At 38.5% G+C, this 19,933-nt stretch overlaps 1 protein-coding gene across 1 annotated transcript in view; it reads left to right on the top strand.

Annotated features, from left to right (window-relative positions):
* Positions 1-19,620, top strand: part of LOC106550340 (amine oxidase [flavin-containing] A) — a 65,441-nt gene extending 45,821 nt beyond the window's left edge. The window contains exons 5-15 of the mRNA XM_087721746.1: positions 3,312-3,403; positions 5,681-5,822; positions 7,110-7,259; positions 8,870-9,029; positions 9,695-9,791; positions 11,468-11,521; positions 12,110-12,167; positions 13,757-13,854; positions 15,425-15,536; positions 15,874-15,936; positions 18,737-19,620. Coding sequence (XP_087577872.1) covers positions 3,312-3,403; positions 5,681-5,822; positions 7,110-7,259; positions 8,870-9,029; positions 9,695-9,791; positions 11,468-11,521; positions 12,110-12,167; positions 13,757-13,854; positions 15,425-15,536; positions 15,874-15,936; positions 18,737-18,889 — 1,179 coding nt within the window. The 3' untranslated portion in view covers positions 18,890-19,620. The remainder of the gene's footprint in view (positions 1-3,311; positions 3,404-5,680; positions 5,823-7,109; positions 7,260-8,869; positions 9,030-9,694; positions 9,792-11,467; positions 11,522-12,109; positions 12,168-13,756; positions 13,855-15,424; positions 15,537-15,873; positions 15,937-18,736) is intronic.
* The last annotated feature ends 313 nt before the right edge of the window (positions 19,621-19,933 follow it).

Genomic DNA, 19,933 nt, shown 5'->3' with positions numbered 1-19,933 from the left:
AAATTAGTATACCAGCAAAATGCTGTAGACATAGTTTACTTAGATTTCAACAAGGTATTCAACAAAGTGGACCACAACCTACTTCTTGGTAAGCTAGAAAAAATGGGATAGATAGCTTTACCAACAGATGGATTTGTAACTGGTTGACAAACCATACTCAACGAGTATGGTACCCATTAATGGTACTATGTCTACATGGAGGGAAATAAGCAGTGGAGTTCCACATGGTTCCATCTTAGGTCCAGTACTCTTCAATATCTTCATAAATGACTTAGATGAGGAAGTAGAAGGGGAACTCATCAAATTTGCAGATGGTACTGAGCTGGCAGGAACAGCCAACACCCTAGATGATAGGCTCAAGATCCAAGTGGATCTTGGTAGACTTGAACCTGGATGCTATCTAATAAAATGAAATTCAACACAGAGAAAACTAAAATCTTACACTTAGGCAAGAAAAACGAAAAATACACACACAGATTAGGTGAAATCAGGCTTAATAGCAGTAACTGTGAGAGGGATTGTAGAGTCTTAGTGGACAATCAATTAAATATGAGCTAGCAGTGTGCAGGGGCAGCGCCCCCCCCAAAAAAACCCAATGCAATCCTAAATTGCATTAACAATAGGATTGAATCAGGATCATGTGAGATACTAATACCACTCTATAATGCCTTAGTAAGACCACACCTAGAATACTGCATCCAGTTGCGGTTTTGGTCACTACACTATAAAAGAGATGTTGAGACTCTAGAACAGAGGTGTCAAACTCAAGGCCTGCAGGCTAGATCTGGCCCATAGGGCCGGTCTGGAAACAGCAAAGGATCAGCCCATGGTGCCTCTGCCAGTGAAAATGGAGCTGGGGGGCATGCATGGACTCCCATGGCCCATTTTCAGCTCTGATGGCCTCCTGAAGCCCTCTGCCAGTAAAAATAGAGCATTGGGAGTGGAGAGGGGGTGCTCTCTTTTCACTGGCAGAGGACAATCAAAAAAACTAAAAACAAAACAAAAGGAGAAATGTTTCCCCTTTTGCATTTGAGCAAAAGAAGGGACAGGAAGGAGAACGGGAAAGAGGAAAGAGAAAGAAAAAATGGGAAGATGGGAAGAGAGCAAGGAAGGAAAAATAAGGAAAAGGAAAGGAAGAACAAAGGAGAATGAAGAGGGAAGGAAAAAGAAGGGAGGGAAGGAAGGAAGGAAGGAAGGAAGGAAGGAGATTATGAGAGTGAGGGAGGATCTCAGGGAAATCCTGCATTAGTACTTGGCCACCAGAGGTGTCCATGACACAAGTCCCATGTCACACCCACCATGTCATGCCCACCCACAACCATGCTCACCATGGCCATGACCACCCCACCATGCCCCCTGGCTTTCCAAGGTCAATGAAATCGAGTTTGACACCTCTGCTCTAGAAAGAGTGCAGAGGAGAGCAACAAAGGCTAAAACATATGAAGAACGGTTGCAAAAAGTGGGCATGGCTAGTTTAGTTAAAAGAAGGACCAGGGGTGACATGATACCAGTGTTCCAGTACAAAGGGGCTGAGGGGCTGCCACAGAGAGGAGGGGGTCAAGCTATTTCCGAAAGCACCTGAAGTCCAGACAAGGAATAATGGATGAAAATTGATCGAGAGATTCAACCTAGAAATAAGGAGAAATTTCCTGACAGTGAGAACAATCAACCAATGGAACAGCTTGAGTTCAGAAATTGTTGGTTCTTTATCACTGGAAGCTTTCAGGAAAAGACTGGACTGCCACTTGTCAGAAATGGTATAGGGCCATGATAGCGAACCTATGGCAAGTGTGCCACAGGTTACATGTAGAACCATTTCTGAGGGCACTCAAGACGTTGCCCTATCAACTCCAGCGCACATATGTGCGCTGGCCAGCTGATTTTTGGCCTTGATTTTCAGCTGATTTTTGGCCTCCAGAGGCTTCAAGGAAGCTTCCTGAAGCCTCTAGAGGGCAAAACAACTGCCCAACACACAAACCAGAAGTTTAGGAATGGACTTCTGGTTTGGGTGTTGAGCTGTTTTTCGCCCTCTGGAGGAAGAAAAACGGCCCAGCAGGCAACCCGGAAGTCCGTTCACGAACTTTCTGTTTCCATGTTGGGCTGTTTTTCCCCTTTCCCAGGCTCCTAGAAAGTCTCAGGACCCTGGGGAGGGCAAAAAATGGACCTACCAAGTCCATTGAAAGTTGGAAAAGAGGGCCTCCAGGTGGCGAGGGAGGCTGTTTTCACCCTCCCCAGGTTCCAAGAAAGCTGTACACACATGTATGGGGCAGCGGGAGGTTATATGAGCATGCGCAGGGGGCACGGTGCAGGGATGGGTTATAGGTGATTTTTGTAATCAACACTAAAATATACTTTGTATTAAATATAGATGCAGTTTGCTTGCGTCTGTAGCCTTGTAATATATTCCAAAACATTTACCTTCATTGACATATTAATTATTTGTATTGATCACAGCAAGATCCTTGGCTGGATATAAATTTAAATGGATTTTTAGCTTCAGAGCACATGGTCACTAAATCTTCCAAGACAAAAAAGTGTATTTCCAAATAACTCATTATTAATTCAGTCTGATATACATACTTTAAAAACTGAGTGGAATTTTTAAAAAGATATTGCTGTTTTGTCTAAACTATGGAAACTGTTTTAGTATCACTATCAAACATATTCAATACATCTTAGATTACAGCACAATCAATAAAGCATTATATTTCAGATGCATGGGATTAATTATATTTGTACAGAAAAAGGAATTAGAAAATCACTACAGTTGCAATGAAAATATGCTTCAATAAATATAGGTTTTGCAATGTCTTAAAGTTATTATGTTCTAGAAGAAGTAATTGCATATATGGCTTTGAGATTAGGTTTAATATTTTTGAATGTACAAATCTTATTGCAGTACGTACCTATTGCAGGGATATTAATGGACAATGAAAATAGATTTTTCCATGCTTTCTTTTTGCTAAAAACATTTTATTCAATATTGGACAGAGAATTATATGGCCGCAATTAGTGGGTTGAAGTCCTGATATCACTTGTAATTCATGGACAAATTGTTTACAAGGATGGATTAGCTTATGATTGTGCCTTTTTTAAAAACAGTTGTGTTACAATTTCATTCATTTCATATGCAATATTCTCTCTCTCTCCATTTTAAAACAAGCAGAGATAAGCAATTTAACTTTGTAACACGATAGGGCTTGCTTCTTTTTATGACCATATTGTAAGGACAATGGATTGAGGTTATTGATTCATGAAAAGAAAATCAGCAAATAAACTGTGCCTATTTACAACACTTGGTTTGTTTTTAGATTCCTGCTGAAGCACCATGGGATGCACCACATGCTAAAGAGCTGGACAAAATTTCAATGAAACAGTTCATTGACAAACATTGTTGGACAAAGTAAGTGATCCATCTTCAGTTATAATCTTATTACTATATGCCCATTTTCTAGCTTTCTACATGTCACATATACTACATGCTTCATTGTTTTTTCTATATTCTCTTTTTTTCTTGTGGGAGATAACTAATTGTAGTACAATCGTATATCCAATCACATGTTAGAATGCTAGGGCATATACAGACTTAAATGATGATAACATTGTAGCTGTATTGGTCTTCCATTGAAGAAAGAAAGAAAACTCCTGATTAAGGAAACAACCCTTATTAATTTATAATATAGCTTTATTCAATAAAATAGATTGGATTTTCTATATATCTATCTAGCTTCTGGGTTTCAGCCTCCCAGACATTGTTCAGAGAGGATTTCCTTCACCATAAATCTCATATTTAAGAAGGGTCCACAAGTTCTCAATAGGGTTTAGGTCAGGTAAGGAAGGGGCCATGTCATTATTCTTTCATCTTTAAGGCTTTTAGTGGCTAGCCACACAGTGGAGTACTTCAATGCATGCATACCGCTCCAGCCATGGGCCCATCCATCTGGTCTGCCAAGAGTCACTCTCATCAGTTCATAAAACCTTTGAAAAATCTACCTTCAGATATTTCTTAGCCCAGTCTTGCCATTTCAACTTATGTGTCTTGTTCAATGGTGGTCAGATTTCATCCTTCCTTACCTTGGCCATGTGTCTGAGCACTGAACACCTTGTACTTCTGGGCACTCCAGGTAGGTTGCAGTTCTGGCATATGACAGCACTGGAGGATAATGGATTTCTGGTAGCTTCACATTTGATTCTTCTCAAATCTTTGGCAGTTAATGTACATCTTTTTTCCTCAACACGTTTCTTGCAACAAAACTATTTGCAACAAAATGTTTGATGGTTCTGTGATCACACCCCAACATGTTAGCAATTTCAGAAGTGCTGCATCCCTCTGAAAGACTTTTTACAATTTTTGACTTTTCAGAGTCAGTTAAATCTCTTTTTTAGCCCATTTTGCCAGAGGAAAAGAAGTTGCTAATAATTATGCACACCTTGATATAGGGTGTTGATCTCCTTAGGCCATACCCTCCCTCATTACACAAATACACATTACCTGATCTGCTTATATCCACTAAGCATTTAAGTTTATACAGCCTGGAGGTGGAAAATATGAATACAAAAGATGATATGGTCAAAATACTCAGTTGCCTAATAATTGTGCACACGGTATATCTATCTAGCTACTGAGTTTCAGACTGTTGTCACTGATGCCAAAGCTTTGACCAGAAACAACAATATTATGTAATATTGTAATTAAGTTTTGCTGGTGTTCTGTACATTTGAGCATAGCCACTGTGTGGTCCTTTGTAATAATAAGGCTTCTCCAGATCTGTAGTCTTGAGGACTTAGAAATAAAAAGCTGTATTTCCCATAATATCTGAATGTATTCACACATTTTATTAGAAAGTCGGGAACCATTAGTTGCTATCACTTTCTCAGTTTACAACCTGATTTAAACATGGAGCAAAATAGAATGGAAATAGAAAATTATAATCATAATTAAATCATAATCAAATTTGGAGGATTGATCTAAATCAAGTTATTGAACTTTCAGTAGAGATGTAAGCTGTACTTGACTTTTGAACAGCATGTCATGTTCAAAAAGCCATTAAGATCAAGAAGGGAGTGGTGCTAGAATAAATATCACACTTCCGATAGAGGCACTCTCAGGAAGGAAGATAGCAGATTTCTTACTGGCATTCTTTTACCCATTAAAGAAAAAGCCAATAGTTGTTTTCACCTATTAATAATATTCATGATAAGCTTAATAAGGCTTCATTTGGAAAAAAGAAGAATGATTATTTGACAATAATAGAAAACAGAATGTTCCCCAAAGCAAAGAGTATTGCATACTGCAGCTATTGAATATACAGTATGTGCAGAATCCATTGTTTCTAGGTTCTTTCTACTACACAAACCAGTTGTTCACAGGAGAATGGGTTTGGGATACTACCTACTCCAGCATGATGTGCTGCCACAATTTAAATGTCCCCAAGCATTGAATTGTGAATCCTTCTACATTTAGCAATACTATATGTGAATCTCGGGATATAGTAACAGCAGTATAATGTGAAACACCCATTACACAGTGCACAAGTAGTGTGTTAGGAAAACTGTCCTTTATGTAACAGTCTTACCTTGTCAAACTAAGGAAATGCACTGTTAAATTGGTTTTCCATTTTGTTTCATTTCTTAACAAGATAGAATTAATATGTTGTGCCTGCCTTTGGATTATATACAGAGCTGCCAGGGACTTCGCTGCAAGCTTTGTCAACATCAATGTCACTTCAGAGACACATGAAGTCTCTGCTCTCTGGTTCCTGTGGTATGTGAAGCTTTGTGGGGGAACTACCAGGATTTTTACTATAACCAATGGAGGGCAGGTAAAACAAATGATTCATTTGTCCTTCCTTTTGAGAGTTCAAAATGAATGAATGTGATTCTGCATTTCTGTAATAGGGAGAGTTCTAAAGTATAGCAAAGAATATTTTCCCAAAAGTTAGAGTAGCTTTTCAGTTGTGGAAATGGATGCCCATTGTGGAAGGCCAAAAAAGTCAGTGGTGACTACTATCTTAAGTTTCATTGGCTTCCCCCTGCAGACATCTCAATATGGAATAATTAATGAAAGTATTATTTATTGGCAGTATTCTTATATTTCTCCTGAAATTAGATTAATATTATAACAACTCTTATTCTCATCTATTCAGTACAATATGGCTCTGACCATATCGTAATTATATTGTTTTGTTTCCATGGTTACAACCAATGTCCATATAGTCAAAAATCCCATACCAAATAATTTTTATTAGCAATTTTAATTATAGCAATAAAAACGAATGAAAACTAATGTGGAGATAGAAAATAGAATGGAAAGAAAGAATAAAAAATACAGGGGGGAGAAAAAAAAGAAAGAGAAATAATCCCATATAATATAGAAATATACAAAAGGATCTCCAATCTTCATCACAAGTATAAACAAATTAATAGCTCATCACCCTTTTAGGTTTAAACAGATATCTTTTCATACCATATCCCATTCCATATTTATTTACTTGCAAACCATACTTCTCTCTACTCCACTCTAATCTCAAGTCCATCACCTCTAGGTGATATCAAAAATATCCAAAACAATCATATCCAAATAAAAGCAAAGCTAAAATATAATGTAAGTGCTGACAGCCTGCTGGAACTTCTTTGTTGTAATTCCTCTAGTATAGGCTAGAGCAGTGGTATCAAACACAAAGCCCGTGGGCCAGATTCGGCCCATGATGTGATCGGATCCAGTCCGTGGGTTCATCCTGGAAAATTTAGGGGGTCAGCCCACGTCGCTTTGGCCCAATCTACTCAGTGCGAAGAGGAAACATTGGGCCAGTGTGGCTTTGGCCCAGTCTACCCAGTGTGAAGAGGAAACACGCCAGCAGTTTGGGGAGTGGCGTCAAGCTGGCTACGCCCACCCAGTTGGCTACACCCAGCAAGTTGGCCACGCCCACCCTGAGATCAATCACAGCACTGATGAAATTGAATTTGACACCCCTGGGCTAGAGAATTATATTTTTCGGTCCAGTCCCTTAAAATGATTATTTGAAAATCTTATTTAATGGATATCCCACTCTCAGCTACATTATACCAGTTATATGCTTCAACACTGTCTCCTTATTTGTTGTTCCTAGGAGAGAAAATTTATTGGAGGTTCTGGACAAATTACAGAAAAGATAATGGAACTACTCAGAGATAAAGTTAAACTCAAGAGTCCTGTAGTCCATATTGACCAGTCAAGTGATGACATCATTGTGAAGACACTGAACCACAAGATATATAAGGTAATTGAATAACATAAATTAAAAAAGAACATGCTTGATGCAATTGGCCCCATTATTGTTTCTCTGCATTTCACATTACTCAAGATACTTTTCGAGTTGCTTTTATTGAGAGATTTTGTAATGTAATTGGCTTCTGACATTTCACCATCACTTGACTATCAGTACAGTAGTTGTAGCTTTCATTCTATACCAGTATAAATATTGTATTAATGAAAGTGTTAATAAATATATACAGAAAGCTGTAATATGGGGGATCCTTGGTACTCTCTGAGCTTGGTTGTTCCCTTTTTGGCTAGTTGATTGTCACTTTTGCATAGTCTATAGATATTGTTTATGTCTATGTATCTATTGATGGCTAATTTGTTAGAGTGTTTCTAGAACCTTGGCACTCTGACAAATTAGTCATAGTATGCACACACACAAAAACGCTATGCAGAAGAGGCAATCAGCTAGCCAAAAGGGGAACAAAAAGAGCACCTCTCCATCAGATGAGCATAGATTAATTCCAAGAAAAACATCAAACCAACAATCCAATAAACAATACCTCAATCAAGAAACTGCCAAACAAATTAACAATAAACAGCCCAACCAAAGAATCTCTAAGGCCACTCCCACCAACACTGATAGGGCAAGCCACTAGGTTATAAACTGAGAGCAAACCCCACTTCTACCTAGCAGTGATGATGTTACCTCATTTGGGTAGTAACGTCTGCAAGCAGTGTTCCAGTACTTGAGGGGCTGCCATAGAGAGGAGGGGGTCAAGCTATTTTCCAAAGCACCTGAAGGCCAGATAAGGAATAATGGATGGAAACTGATCAAGGAGAGATTCAACCTAGAAATAGGGAGACATTTTCTGACAGTGAGAACAATCAATCAATAGCACAGCTTGTCTTTGGAGATTGTGGGAACTTCATCACTGGAAGCTTTCAAGAAGAGGCTGGACTGTCATCTGTCAGAAATGGTATAGGGTCTCCTGCTTGGGTGGGGGATTGGACTAGATGACTACAAGGTCTCTTCCAGCTCTGTTATTCTGTTATCATCCCTGCAGAGATAAGATTGGTCCTCACTTTTAACAAGTGAGATCTGGTTTTGCTAATAGGTCTGGGGAACCGAACATGGGATGGAGCCAATCAAATTGCTTATTTGATTAACTGTTGTTACTAGGGACGCAGGGGGTTGTTGCTGCTATTTTTTATATGGGTTTTTATCTTTGTAAGTCACCCAAAGCCACTGAAAGTGAGTTGCAGCTTTATAAATTTACTTAAAGGGATAAATGAATTTGGTTGGGACTTGAGGCTTTGTTTTAGCTAGACTGAGAAAGGAAAGGGTGAAAGTAAATGAGATAATTGCCTGATACAGGATTTCTTATTTTAATAGGAGAGTGGTTGGGATTGTCTTTTTTTTAAAATCCAGAATGTGTGTGGGCTGTGGGGGAGGAGGCAGGAGGAGAAAGAGAAAGAGAAAGGGGAGAAGCAGCTCATTTACTTAGAATTTCATTGTTTTAAAGTATTTGACAAACACTATGGACTTTGAAAAGGTTCAAAATAAATTGAAATATAGAAATTATTTTCAAAATGTGTCAAAGATTTGAATATGCTATATTTAAACAGGGCAAGTATGTCATTAGTGCCATTCCACCGATATTGACTGGAAAGATTCATTTCACTCCGGAACTGCCAACAATAAGAAACCAATTAATCCAGCGCCTCCCGATGGGTTCTGTCATTAAATGCATGATGTACTACAAAGAAGCCTTCTGGAGGAAATTGGGTATGTGTGGAATCTGTTTTATGACAGTTAAACATGTTTTAATGCCTTCGAATCAAACTTCAATAACATGAACAATAATAAAAAATGGGTTTTGTTGCAAAAAACGTAGATGGGATTAATCAGCAAACATCTGACAAGTTATAATGTATGTCTAATAAAGTGAGATTATCTTACATAGGCCTGGCCTGGTTTATGGTTGAGTTACAAGAATGCAGCACTGCAGGCTACTTCAGCTGACTGCAGTTCTGCAGTTCGGCTGTTCAAATCTCACCGGCTCAGGGTTGACTCAGCCTTCCATCCTTCCGAGGTGGGTAAAATGAGGACCTGGATTGTTGTTGGGGGCAATATGCTGACTCTGTAAACCGCTTAGAGAGGGCTGAAAGCCCTATAAAGCAGTATATAAGTCTAACTGCTATTGCTATTGCTATAATATACTTTCCCTACACAAGATGTAGTGAATTTCTGTATAAGTTCTAGTTATATTTCATCAGATTAATGTCCCCCATTTGCTTTCACAAATCTCTTGGAAGGTTATTTGGCAGAATGGCTCTAAATGTTTATTTGCTAAGAAGGAAAGTAAAACTGCAAAGGATCACTGAAAATGCTTACCAAGAAATTATGCTTGAATTTTTGTGTTGGTCATCCTCCTTTTATTTTTCTATCAGGTTTTTGTGGCTGCACAATTATTCTGGATGATGATGCTCCCATTTCAGTAACATTAGATGATACTAAACCAGATGGATCCATACCTGCTCTTATGGGGTAAGAAATCCAACATTTATGTGTTTGGCTACCAAATATGAATAAAGTTGTATTGAAAATTTGATTATAGCTGTGAGTCCTAAAAAATCAGATTTATATCATATCGGTTCCCACATACATGTTCTCAGTTCTGTCTTTTTTCCTTCAGTAATATTAGCTTTTACCACTTTTTGTTGGACTCATTGAACTCTGCAAAAAATATACAACAACTGTTCTGCTGCCTGTGAGAAAGTTCTCTACTTCCATTCCTAACATTGCAGGGAAAATGAATATATATTTCATGTCATGCTGCAAAATGATGTTATGCCATGACATTATTGTGGCATTTACTAGTTTTTCCCTGTAGAGAAGATTAATCACTTGCTTTCCTTCTATCCTTAATTAGGAACTCTAAAGATGTGGTTAATCTTAATTGTGGTTTATTGATGCTACTCAGCATCATAATTCATGGTTTGAACCTCCCTTGTTCCAAGCCACTGTGCATTGGATTTTGAGCCTATGACAGGCTAAATTTAACTGAAATAGATACAGAAGCTTCCCAATATCTGACTTTGTATCAAAACCACAGGAAGTGAGGAAAAATACATATGCTAATGTTACAGTCTTTTCAGAATACTGTCATTTTAAACCCCATGCCAAATAGTAGCACCTTCTTACAGCTCTCTGCTGCCGAGATCATGGACCCTCAAGAGGGTCTTCTTCTGAAGTCTCTTTGTAAATCAGATACACCATTGCCTCCAGATACTGAGGCCACTGCTTCTTGTATGCACTTTCTTCCCTGTAGATTCTCCCACTTTCTTTCCTTCCCATTGCATATACATCCCACACACGCATACCCCACACACAAAGAGATGTCCCTGCTTTGCAGCACAGTCAGTACCCCATGAAAACTGCTATTCAGAACAGGCCTCCCATAGACCAGATATCAAGAAGAAGACCAGATGAGTTTGGCAAAGCATAGTCTTTTCCTCTTCTCCATTGCTGGCTAAATTGCGGTTCCTTTGCTGATTGTGACTGTGTGACTCAGATTAGTGGTGGGGGTGGGGTGGTTTGCAGAGTCTTGTTGACTTGCCTCCAGTGATTAAGCACAGTCAAGCTGCTGGAAGTTCTCCACTGGTCTTGATTCCAGAATGGGATAATAAGGTGGAAGTTCAGTTAAGAAGTATTGGGATAGCCATAACCCACCAGGCTGCTCCACTGTGAGGCAAGAAGTTCTACCTGCAGACAGTGATGAAGGACCCATGCTCCTGGCAGTCACCCTTCACTCTCACAGTTATATACCTATTATTCAAAGTGATGTGCATAGCCCACTATCTTTCTGTAGCTGTTTAGCATATGTGAGATAGTGCAACTGAAGGATGCCTTCTACCATGGATGTTGAAGTGATTCTTCTCTTCTCACCCATTTTGACCTGATGTGTTCAAGCCCAAATAAACTATTTGCCTATTATCCTGGAAAAGGGGAGAGTCTCATTATACAGTTTGAGAACCCCAGCTACTATAGTTAGCATTTAATTTTCTGCTATATATGTAGCTGAATATGTGCCAGGCAAAAATTAGATTGGTAATATTTTCAAGATACAGTATTTTTTTCTTAGAGCAGTAATGTTGTTCATATATGTTGCATGGGGATATATTCATTTATGTAACACTGATGGAATTTTTTTTTATATTTAGATTTATTCTTGCAAGAAAAGCTTTTAGACTAGCAAACATTAGCAAAGAAGAGAGGTAAGAATCAACAGATTTTGGAAGTTTTTCTCATTTAAATTTTTGTTTTTCATTCTCTGACAATAATTAATTTAGTGTTAATCTACTATTAAAGTATTGTTTTCTACCTTTGTTGCAAGACAATAACTTTTCATAACAAGCTATTAGTCCAGGTTTCCAAAACCCAAAACCTAGTTCTTAAGGATCAGAATAGATCAAAAGAGGTAAAATGGTGGGAAATTTTGTAAAATTTTGGAGAACGTTAATCCTAATCCTAATCTTAACCCTAACCCTGAATTTTACTACATAGCCATGCAGTTATAGCAAAGAGAAAGAGGACAAAATGAAAGTGTTTCTAATATACAGTACAGTGTTTCTAATATACCCCAACAGTACAACTCAAGATGATACAAAGCCTGCTACTTTTATGTGTGAATTTGGCAGTAGTTTAGAATAAATATTTCTGGAATTATGTACTGTATTCTATTGTGGCTTATTATTCTATTAGTTCATCTCATTTCTATACTCCCAAATTGAATGCCTTGTGATGTTAGTTTAAAAGCTAATTATGAATTTAGGTTAGTTTTAAACATTTCATTTTTCCTGCAGAAAGAAAAAAATCTGTGAATTGTACGCTAAAGTACTAGGATCAGAAGAAGCTTTATATGTAAGGAAGAAGAACATTTAAAATTGGTGAAGTATTGATTGTTACAATATTGTGGTCAGGCCATATGAATTTTTAGGATGCATGCCCAAATGAGATTTAAACTATTTAATACAGCCTTTTGAATAAAATCCTGAATTAGTAATGCAGCAATGTTTTTCTCAAGCATTAGATACACAATAGAAGATGTGAACTAATAGAGAAGTGGGGGAAGGATTTGAAGTTCGTGTTGCAGACAAAAAAAATGAAACTGGTTCTTTGGGACAGCCAGAAAGAATAGCTTTTTATTATGAGGTTCACCATTTTGATAGTTGACTAAGCCTACTTAGAACAAAAAGTCAGGGCTTAACCAAAGTAGTGTGGTGTTTAGAATGTCTTAGAGACAGGAGTTTGACAAAAAATTGTGAGCTTTGGCTAGGCTGCTAAGAGGCAGCCTTTCGAGATAGCATTTGGGATTGGAGAGCTATCTGATCATTTTGCTATTGTCTTTTTGCATCCATTGGCTGGATTTATACAGCAAATTTAAGCAAGCCACTAGTTTTTTCATAGCTCTGCCCCTAGACATAGCAGAATGTAATCATGCGAGCTACATCAAGGGCTGTAATTTTGAAAAATATACAAGCTCTGTTCATTTTCTCCAGTCCTACCATAGGAAGCATTGTGCCAAACTTGGTTATATAAATTGTTCCTTCCCCATTGCACAACATAGCCCCAATATGTTTGGGAGGCATTTTCTTTGTTAATGGACTTCAGCAGCACCTTTTGTAATGTAGTGCCTTATATTTTCCATCATGATACACCTCCATCTCATTTCCTGGAAGTTTGATTTGCTAAATTGTAAACTTCCTTAGTTGACTGCATCCCACATGAGGTACTGACTAGAGAGTAGTAGTCTGAGTCAAAAATGCTCTGATACGGTTTGGGTTAAAACTGCTTCTTGATTATCCCTGATATTGTCTGGATTTATGGTTTCATAGCATTCTATGCGAAATTGACTATATTAATCTTGCTTGTTTGTGTCTACTTTCCTTTTTGTTACTTATCTCCCTGTCCACAATTCCTCACATTTATGAGAACTCACTAGAATTATTTACTCTTTTTGAACTTGGTGAACAAAACTAGCTTACTTTTAAAATAAATATGGTTTCAGATTACAACAGATTAAATGTAGGTTGATAGTCTGTTTTGAAAATCAAATTACCCTAATGGGGAAAATAACACTTGCTGAATTTATTGGATATAACTTCTGATTCCTCACCATGGGGCTATAATATGTGAAAAGAGTGTGCGTTCTGAAAATTATAGATTCTCTTCATTAAAAAGTTAAAACAATATACATTATGTTCCAATTATTGGGGGGCGGGAGGCCAAATAAAACTTTTGTTTATTCAGTAGCCAGGACACATAACATCTAACTGAGCCAAATTGTTCAGATAGATTCTATCAGCAAGCAGCCTATGAAGTTTAATCTAGTACTTCTCAGTTGATATGAATCTGCTTCTATGTAATCAATATTTAGTAATCCCAATTTTAATGCTGCCAACATCTTTTTGAAAATTTGCTTTATTTCTCATCTTGGTTTATTCTTACAGCCAGTGCATTATGAAGAAAAGAACTGGTGTACAGAACAATATAGTGGAGGCTGTTATACAGCATATTTTCCACCAGGCATTATGTCCCAATATGGAAGGTAAAACAAAATAACAATGTTCTCGTTTCTTGGCCCACAGTTATTGGATATTTGACAAAGTACCAGAACAATGAGCTAATCTCATATTTGAAAGAAAGGTTTATAAAAATATTACATATTTGGCAATATTAAAGTTGCAGCTAGTGCCTTTGACTTTAGTACTGTTGAATAGAAGAAAGTCAAATATAAAATCAGAGCTTAATTGCAGATTATTATTTGAAGATATGATCTTGGAATTATGTGGAAACTGTTCAAGTGGTAATGTCTCAGGGTAGCATATTTACTATTCTGGGAAAATAAAGACGAGAAGAAAGGAAGTTAAATAGAACCATTTAACTGGAATCTCTTTCAAAAAGAGTTGGGCTACATTTACCCTTCAGGCATTTAATAGTACTGGCATCAGAAGTGTTATTCATCCAGTTTGCACCAGTTCACCCAAACTGGTGGCAGAAATTTTGCCCAGTTTGGTGAACAGGTAGTGATGGCCGCTGGCCACTCCCCCAAACCAGTCCCCCTGTCACCGGTTGCTCACCCTCTCTTGCCCCGCTTTGCATACCGGTTCTTAAAGAGGCTGTGATTGGTCACAGGCCACTGAAAAGTCCCCCGGTCAGTGAAAAAGCTGCTGCCATCACTGCCATTTTCTTTGCGCATGTGCATCCCATTGTCTTGCAAGTCCAAGCGGACTTGCAAGGCAATGGGATGTGCATGTGTGAAGAAAATAGTGGTGATGGCAGCAGCTTTTTCACTGAACAGAGGACTTTTCAGCAGCCTGCAGCTAGCCACTGCCTCTTTGAGAGCTGCTTTGCAAAGCAAAGGAGGCAGCTGGGAGGCTTCTTTGCTTCCCAGCAGCGGCAGCTGGCCGGGGGCCGCTGAAAACTCCAGTCAGCTTGCCTTTTAGACTCTGGACCAGCTGCTCTGGAAGGTAAGCAACCAAAGAGGCAGTGGTGGGGGAGGAAGCAAGGCTAGGGCCAGGGTTTGGGAGTGGAAACGGTGGCAACTGGCAAAGGGAGGGGGGGTGGTAGATAGAGAGAAATCCTAAAAACTTTCCTACCTTTTCCTGTGGGTGTGGCTTGGTGGGGGGGGGTCATGTGACTGAGTGGGCATGGGCGTGAATGCTGTTAGGTTGGCTACGGCCATTCAGTCACATGCCCTCACCTAGCCACACCCACCAAACTGGTAGCAAATGTTTTGAATCCCACCACTGGCTGGCATCCCAGGGGCAGCAGGGATTAAAAGTTTATTCATAACAGATTTGAGTTGTGGTAAAAGTCTTATTATTTGTACAAGTAGCAGCATGGTAAAACAAATGAATAGCAAAGATGTATCACTTCCCTTCTACTCATTAAAAACACTGCCATATTTGGTATACAGCTTGGTTAAGTGTGTGAAAAGCATCAAAAAAATGAACCACACAAAAGAAGGATGTTGCAAAATGTTTGCATTCCTTGAAACAAAACTTTACAAAGTTCACAGAAAATGTAGGATATTGCCTCTTATTGTTCATGCAAATATATTAGCTACAAGTGGAATTACTATCTCTCTATTTTATGGGTATGTGTTTTCTTTAAAGAATAATACGTGAGCCAGCTGGTAGAATATACTTTGCTGGCACTGAGACAGCAACTCAGTGGAGTGGCTATATGGAAGGAGCTGTGCAGGCTGGAGAAAGAGCTGCTAGAGAGGTAAACAGAACCACTACTATTGGCCACCTTCATGAAAGACCCAAATAAACTAGTTCTATTTGAAACATGATTTGGGAAATTGGCATTGATATATTCAATATTGCTACACCAAAGAAAAATTAAAACTACCAAAGAACAATGAAATATATATATCAAGTTACTGTGATACTATTTTGATACCTGACTGTATTTCCCAAGACAAATATCTGTATTGTCCATACTATAGACAAATGGCCTTCTTTAATCTCTTCTATTTTTGATCTCTTCTATTTCAATTGCATGATGCACTTGATATAAAAAGGATTAGTGTTACTGGAATATAATTTTTCTCTTCCAGATATTGTACAGCATGGGAAAAATTTCAAAGAATGAAATTTGGGTAACAGAACCAGAATCAAAGGTAAGTGTGCTCAAAAATAATATTTCTCCATATATTGCCTTGTACTTGACTGGATCACTCTCCTGTTTTGGGCCTAATGGAAGATGAAGTTATCTAATAAAAAATTGACTATGGAGTTAAGAACAAATTTATTACCCAGTTTGTTGAGAATGGATTGGGATGGATCGGGATGCCCTGTGCACAGTCACTCACGCCCTCGTCCTTTCTCGCTTGGACTACTGTAATGCTCTCTACATGGGGCTGCCCTTGAAGAGCACCCGGAGGCTTCAGCTGGTCCAGAATGCTGCCGCGTGGGTTGTCATGGGGGTACCTAGATGCTCCCATGTTACATCCCTTTTAGGTGGCCTGCACTGGTTGCCGGTTGTTTTCCGGGTGCGATTCAAGGTGTTAATTATGATCTTTAAAGTGCTTCGTGGCTTAGGCCCAGGGTACTTGTGAGACCACCTACTGCCACCGGTAGCCTCCCACCATCCAGTATGATCCCACAGAGTTGGCCTTCTCAGGGTGCTGTCGGCCAGGCAGTGTAGGCTGGCAACTCCCAGGGGGAGAGCCTTCTCTGTGGGAGCGCCTTCTCTTTGGAATGAACTGCCCCTGGAGCTTCGCATAATTCCCAACCTCCAATCTTTCCAGCGTGCCCTAAAAAGTTGGCTTTTCCAGCAAGCCGGCCTGGCCTGAGTAAAATAAATTATTAATTTTAATTGTTAATTTTAATCTAATTTCTAAATCTCATTGTAAATGTCTATTGGGTTTTTTGGATATTCTATTTAATCTTTTAACTTTTTTAATATGTGTTTTTATTTTGTACGCCACCCTGAGTCCTTGGGAGAAGGGCGGCATATAAGTCCAATAAACCTCCGCTTTACTACTGCTTCAGCTGCCATTGAAACGGGGAGGGGGGGCATGGTATTTGGGAGCGGAATCATTGTTGTGCTGGAGGAAGTTTCTAGACTCTGAACTGACCACCTTACTGCACATGTGGAGGAGGAATGTTTCCCGCCAAGGCCAATGGTCCAGCATTCCATCCTGGTGATGCCTTTTGAAGTTATCTCACACCTGACATTTGGGAGAATTATGATTGGACTGTGCACGGGATGCCAAGGGGAGGGGAATGAATTATACAATATATTATTCGCTTTCGTGCCTAATTAACCGGACTTAGCTTAGCTTTGCAACTGTTCATTTATAATTAGTAAAAGTACATTTGATTTCAACAAATGGAGTCCAGTGGTTTTCTTTCCTGATTACTGAATGAAGAAATGCTGACACTAAACCTAAACCTAACCTAATATATTTAATGAATGCTTAAACTTAAAAGAAAAACAGTTGAAAAACTTTGTCATTTCTTGCAGATTTTACTTTTTTTTCACCATCTCACATACATAGAAAATGAATACAACTACATAGCTTGTAACTTGAAGTAACTCTATGTGCTTATGAAACTATTGCAACTTGGTGCACAATGCATTATAATAGTTAAATGGAGAATAGAGATACACTAGAAACTGAATGGATTTTTCATTGATTTTAGTTCCATTGCTGCTACTAATAGGAAGCTTCCTCACATGTGCATTTAATAGCCCAAGGAAAAATATAAGCATTGTAATCATCTACATGAAGTATTACTTTACAGAATGACATTTGTACATACTAAGGTGATTATTAGGACAATATTTCTGATGCTTGAAAGAGTAATGATAACTAAGTGAATATGTGATTAAGAAAGAGTCACACAGAAAGAGAGGAACATTGTGACGATCACTAGTTTCTACCATCTCATTTAAATAAAGTTCTCTTATTCCCTTTCAACTATTCCAGCATGCTCTCACTTTGATGTGTATTGTTGTGAGCAGTGGTGGGTTTCAAAATTTTTTAGAACCTCTTCTGTAGGTGTGGCCTGCTTTGTGGTAGTGGCTTGCTGGCCATGAGACCAGGTGGGAGTGGCCAACTTGTAAAATGTGGTGAAACTCATTTAACAATGCTCTTGCTTAGCAACCAAAATGTTGGCTCAGAAACTCTGGCATTTGAAGCACGCAAGCCTTAAAGCTGTCAAGTTACAAGACCCTTGCACCCCTAACCCTTCAGAAAAAACCCCCAGGGGTGTTCAAACTTGACAGCTTTAAGACTTGTGGATTCAACTCTCAGAATTCCTCCTCTCGCTCTTCAACTTGATGGTGTGCGGACTGGCGGGGGGAGAGAGCTGGAACCAGTTCTAAATGGCACTGTAGATTTGTGGAACCTCTTCTATAGAAGAGGTTAGAACTGGCAGGAACCCACCCCTGGTTGTGAGGCACACAAAATTTGGTTGTAAGTGCACACATTGTTTGGAAAATGGTTTTATTATTGCCATGTATTACCACATTTGTGAACAGTTGCTAAATGAGGCACCCAGTACACAAGGTGTGGCTGTAATAAACCCAATTAATAGAAAATGAATACATTTATCTTTATCAGTAGATATTCCAAAGTTCAATGGTGTTATTTTTCATGATGGATGATGATGATCCAAGCCATTTGCCATACTTATAAATACAATTCAGTGAAATGTTCATTTTATCAGTGTTTGCATTAATAAACTAAGCATAAGAATTGAGAACCAACTTTTGTAGGTGGCATCAGTTCAATAGATGCTCAACTACATTTATGCACTTTCTGAGAAAAGAAGTATAAATATGTGTTTTTATAGAATTAAATACCACTGAATTGAGGTAGGGTAACTTCTTGATAAAACTGCACTATGCTGCAGCTTCAGGCTTCTCAGATGTCCATGATCTAACAATTACTGTAATATGTTTCATCCTAGGAGGTTCCAGCACTTCCAATTACGATTACATTTTGGGAGAGAAATTTGCCATCTGTTCCTGGACTGCTGTTCTTTCTTGGATGGTCTACTTTCATCACCTCATTGGCTACAACTGGATTCTTTGCCTACAAAAAGGGGATTTTTCCCCGATAATGTATCTGACCCAGAATTTTCCATTTATTTCCTTCATGCTATGAATGTTTTTTTCTGAAAAAGCTGTCTTTCGTGCCCTTTGGAATAGCTGGGTTAATACATCCCAGCCAATTTAATTAATCTTTCTTTAAAACACAAAGGGAGGCAGGAAATGTTTTCTTTTCTTTCCTCAGTGACTTCCTGCTTAAAAGTTGGTGACCTCTCATCATATCTTTCTATGTAATATATATTGTAATGAGAACAAAGCAAGCTTGTCATAATCTTTGAAAAAATTCCACTTCTCTTCATGTTTCCAAAATCTAAGGACTAACAAAATCTCTGTTGAAGGCTTACTCCAACTCCCCCTTCCCCCAGTCTATGCCCTCTGATTGTGTTGAACTGCACTCTGTGCTGTTAGAGTTTAAGGGAGAAATGCAGCCAGCACATCCTTCACCATTAGAGGTGAGGAATGGATAGGTACTCTGTGGCTTGTTAAATTGCCTTCATATTTTGTCAATGGTCTGCTAAATTTCATATGCTGCTGTTTTAAAAAGTAAATGCTGCAAAAAGGATTTTGCTTGCTTTATGCTAGGGTACATTCCCTCAAAACCTTGTATAAAACCTTGTATACATAATGTGAAAAAGGGAGTTGTGGGCTGTGGTGTTAAATTCTGCAATCCAAATACATTGACAAATATTCTCATACATTTCTATAACCTTATTCTTTAGCAATAAATAACTCAAATATGTTTTCTTCCTTGTCTTTGTTCTATGTACAATGAAAGCATTTTCTCGATGTTGTCTACAGCTGGATTTCTAATGCATGTAGTTATTATGGCAGATGAAGATATTGAATGCATCATGGCACTATGAATAATATCAGAATTCTTCGTTATGTTGCATCCAATACAGTAATCCAGGTTAAAAGCTTGTCCTAATGCCAAGGATCCATCATGGCATGATATAATATCTCCAATTTTGTTTCCAGAATTATTTTCCCTTTTATTTTGTGTAAGTGGTTTGGACCAGTTGTTAACACCCATTTCATCCAGGGAGATAATAGTA

Source organism: Thamnophis sirtalis, unplaced genomic scaffold (assembly GCF_051295495.1).
Source record: "Thamnophis sirtalis isolate CommonGarterSnake01/CBP01778 unplaced genomic scaffold, rThaSir2_p1.2 scaffold_8, whole genome shotgun sequence".
Classification (NCBI taxonomy): Eukaryota; Metazoa; Chordata; class Lepidosauria; order Squamata; family Natricidae; genus Thamnophis; species Thamnophis sirtalis.
This window is presented reverse-complemented; position numbering and strand designations above follow the sequence as displayed.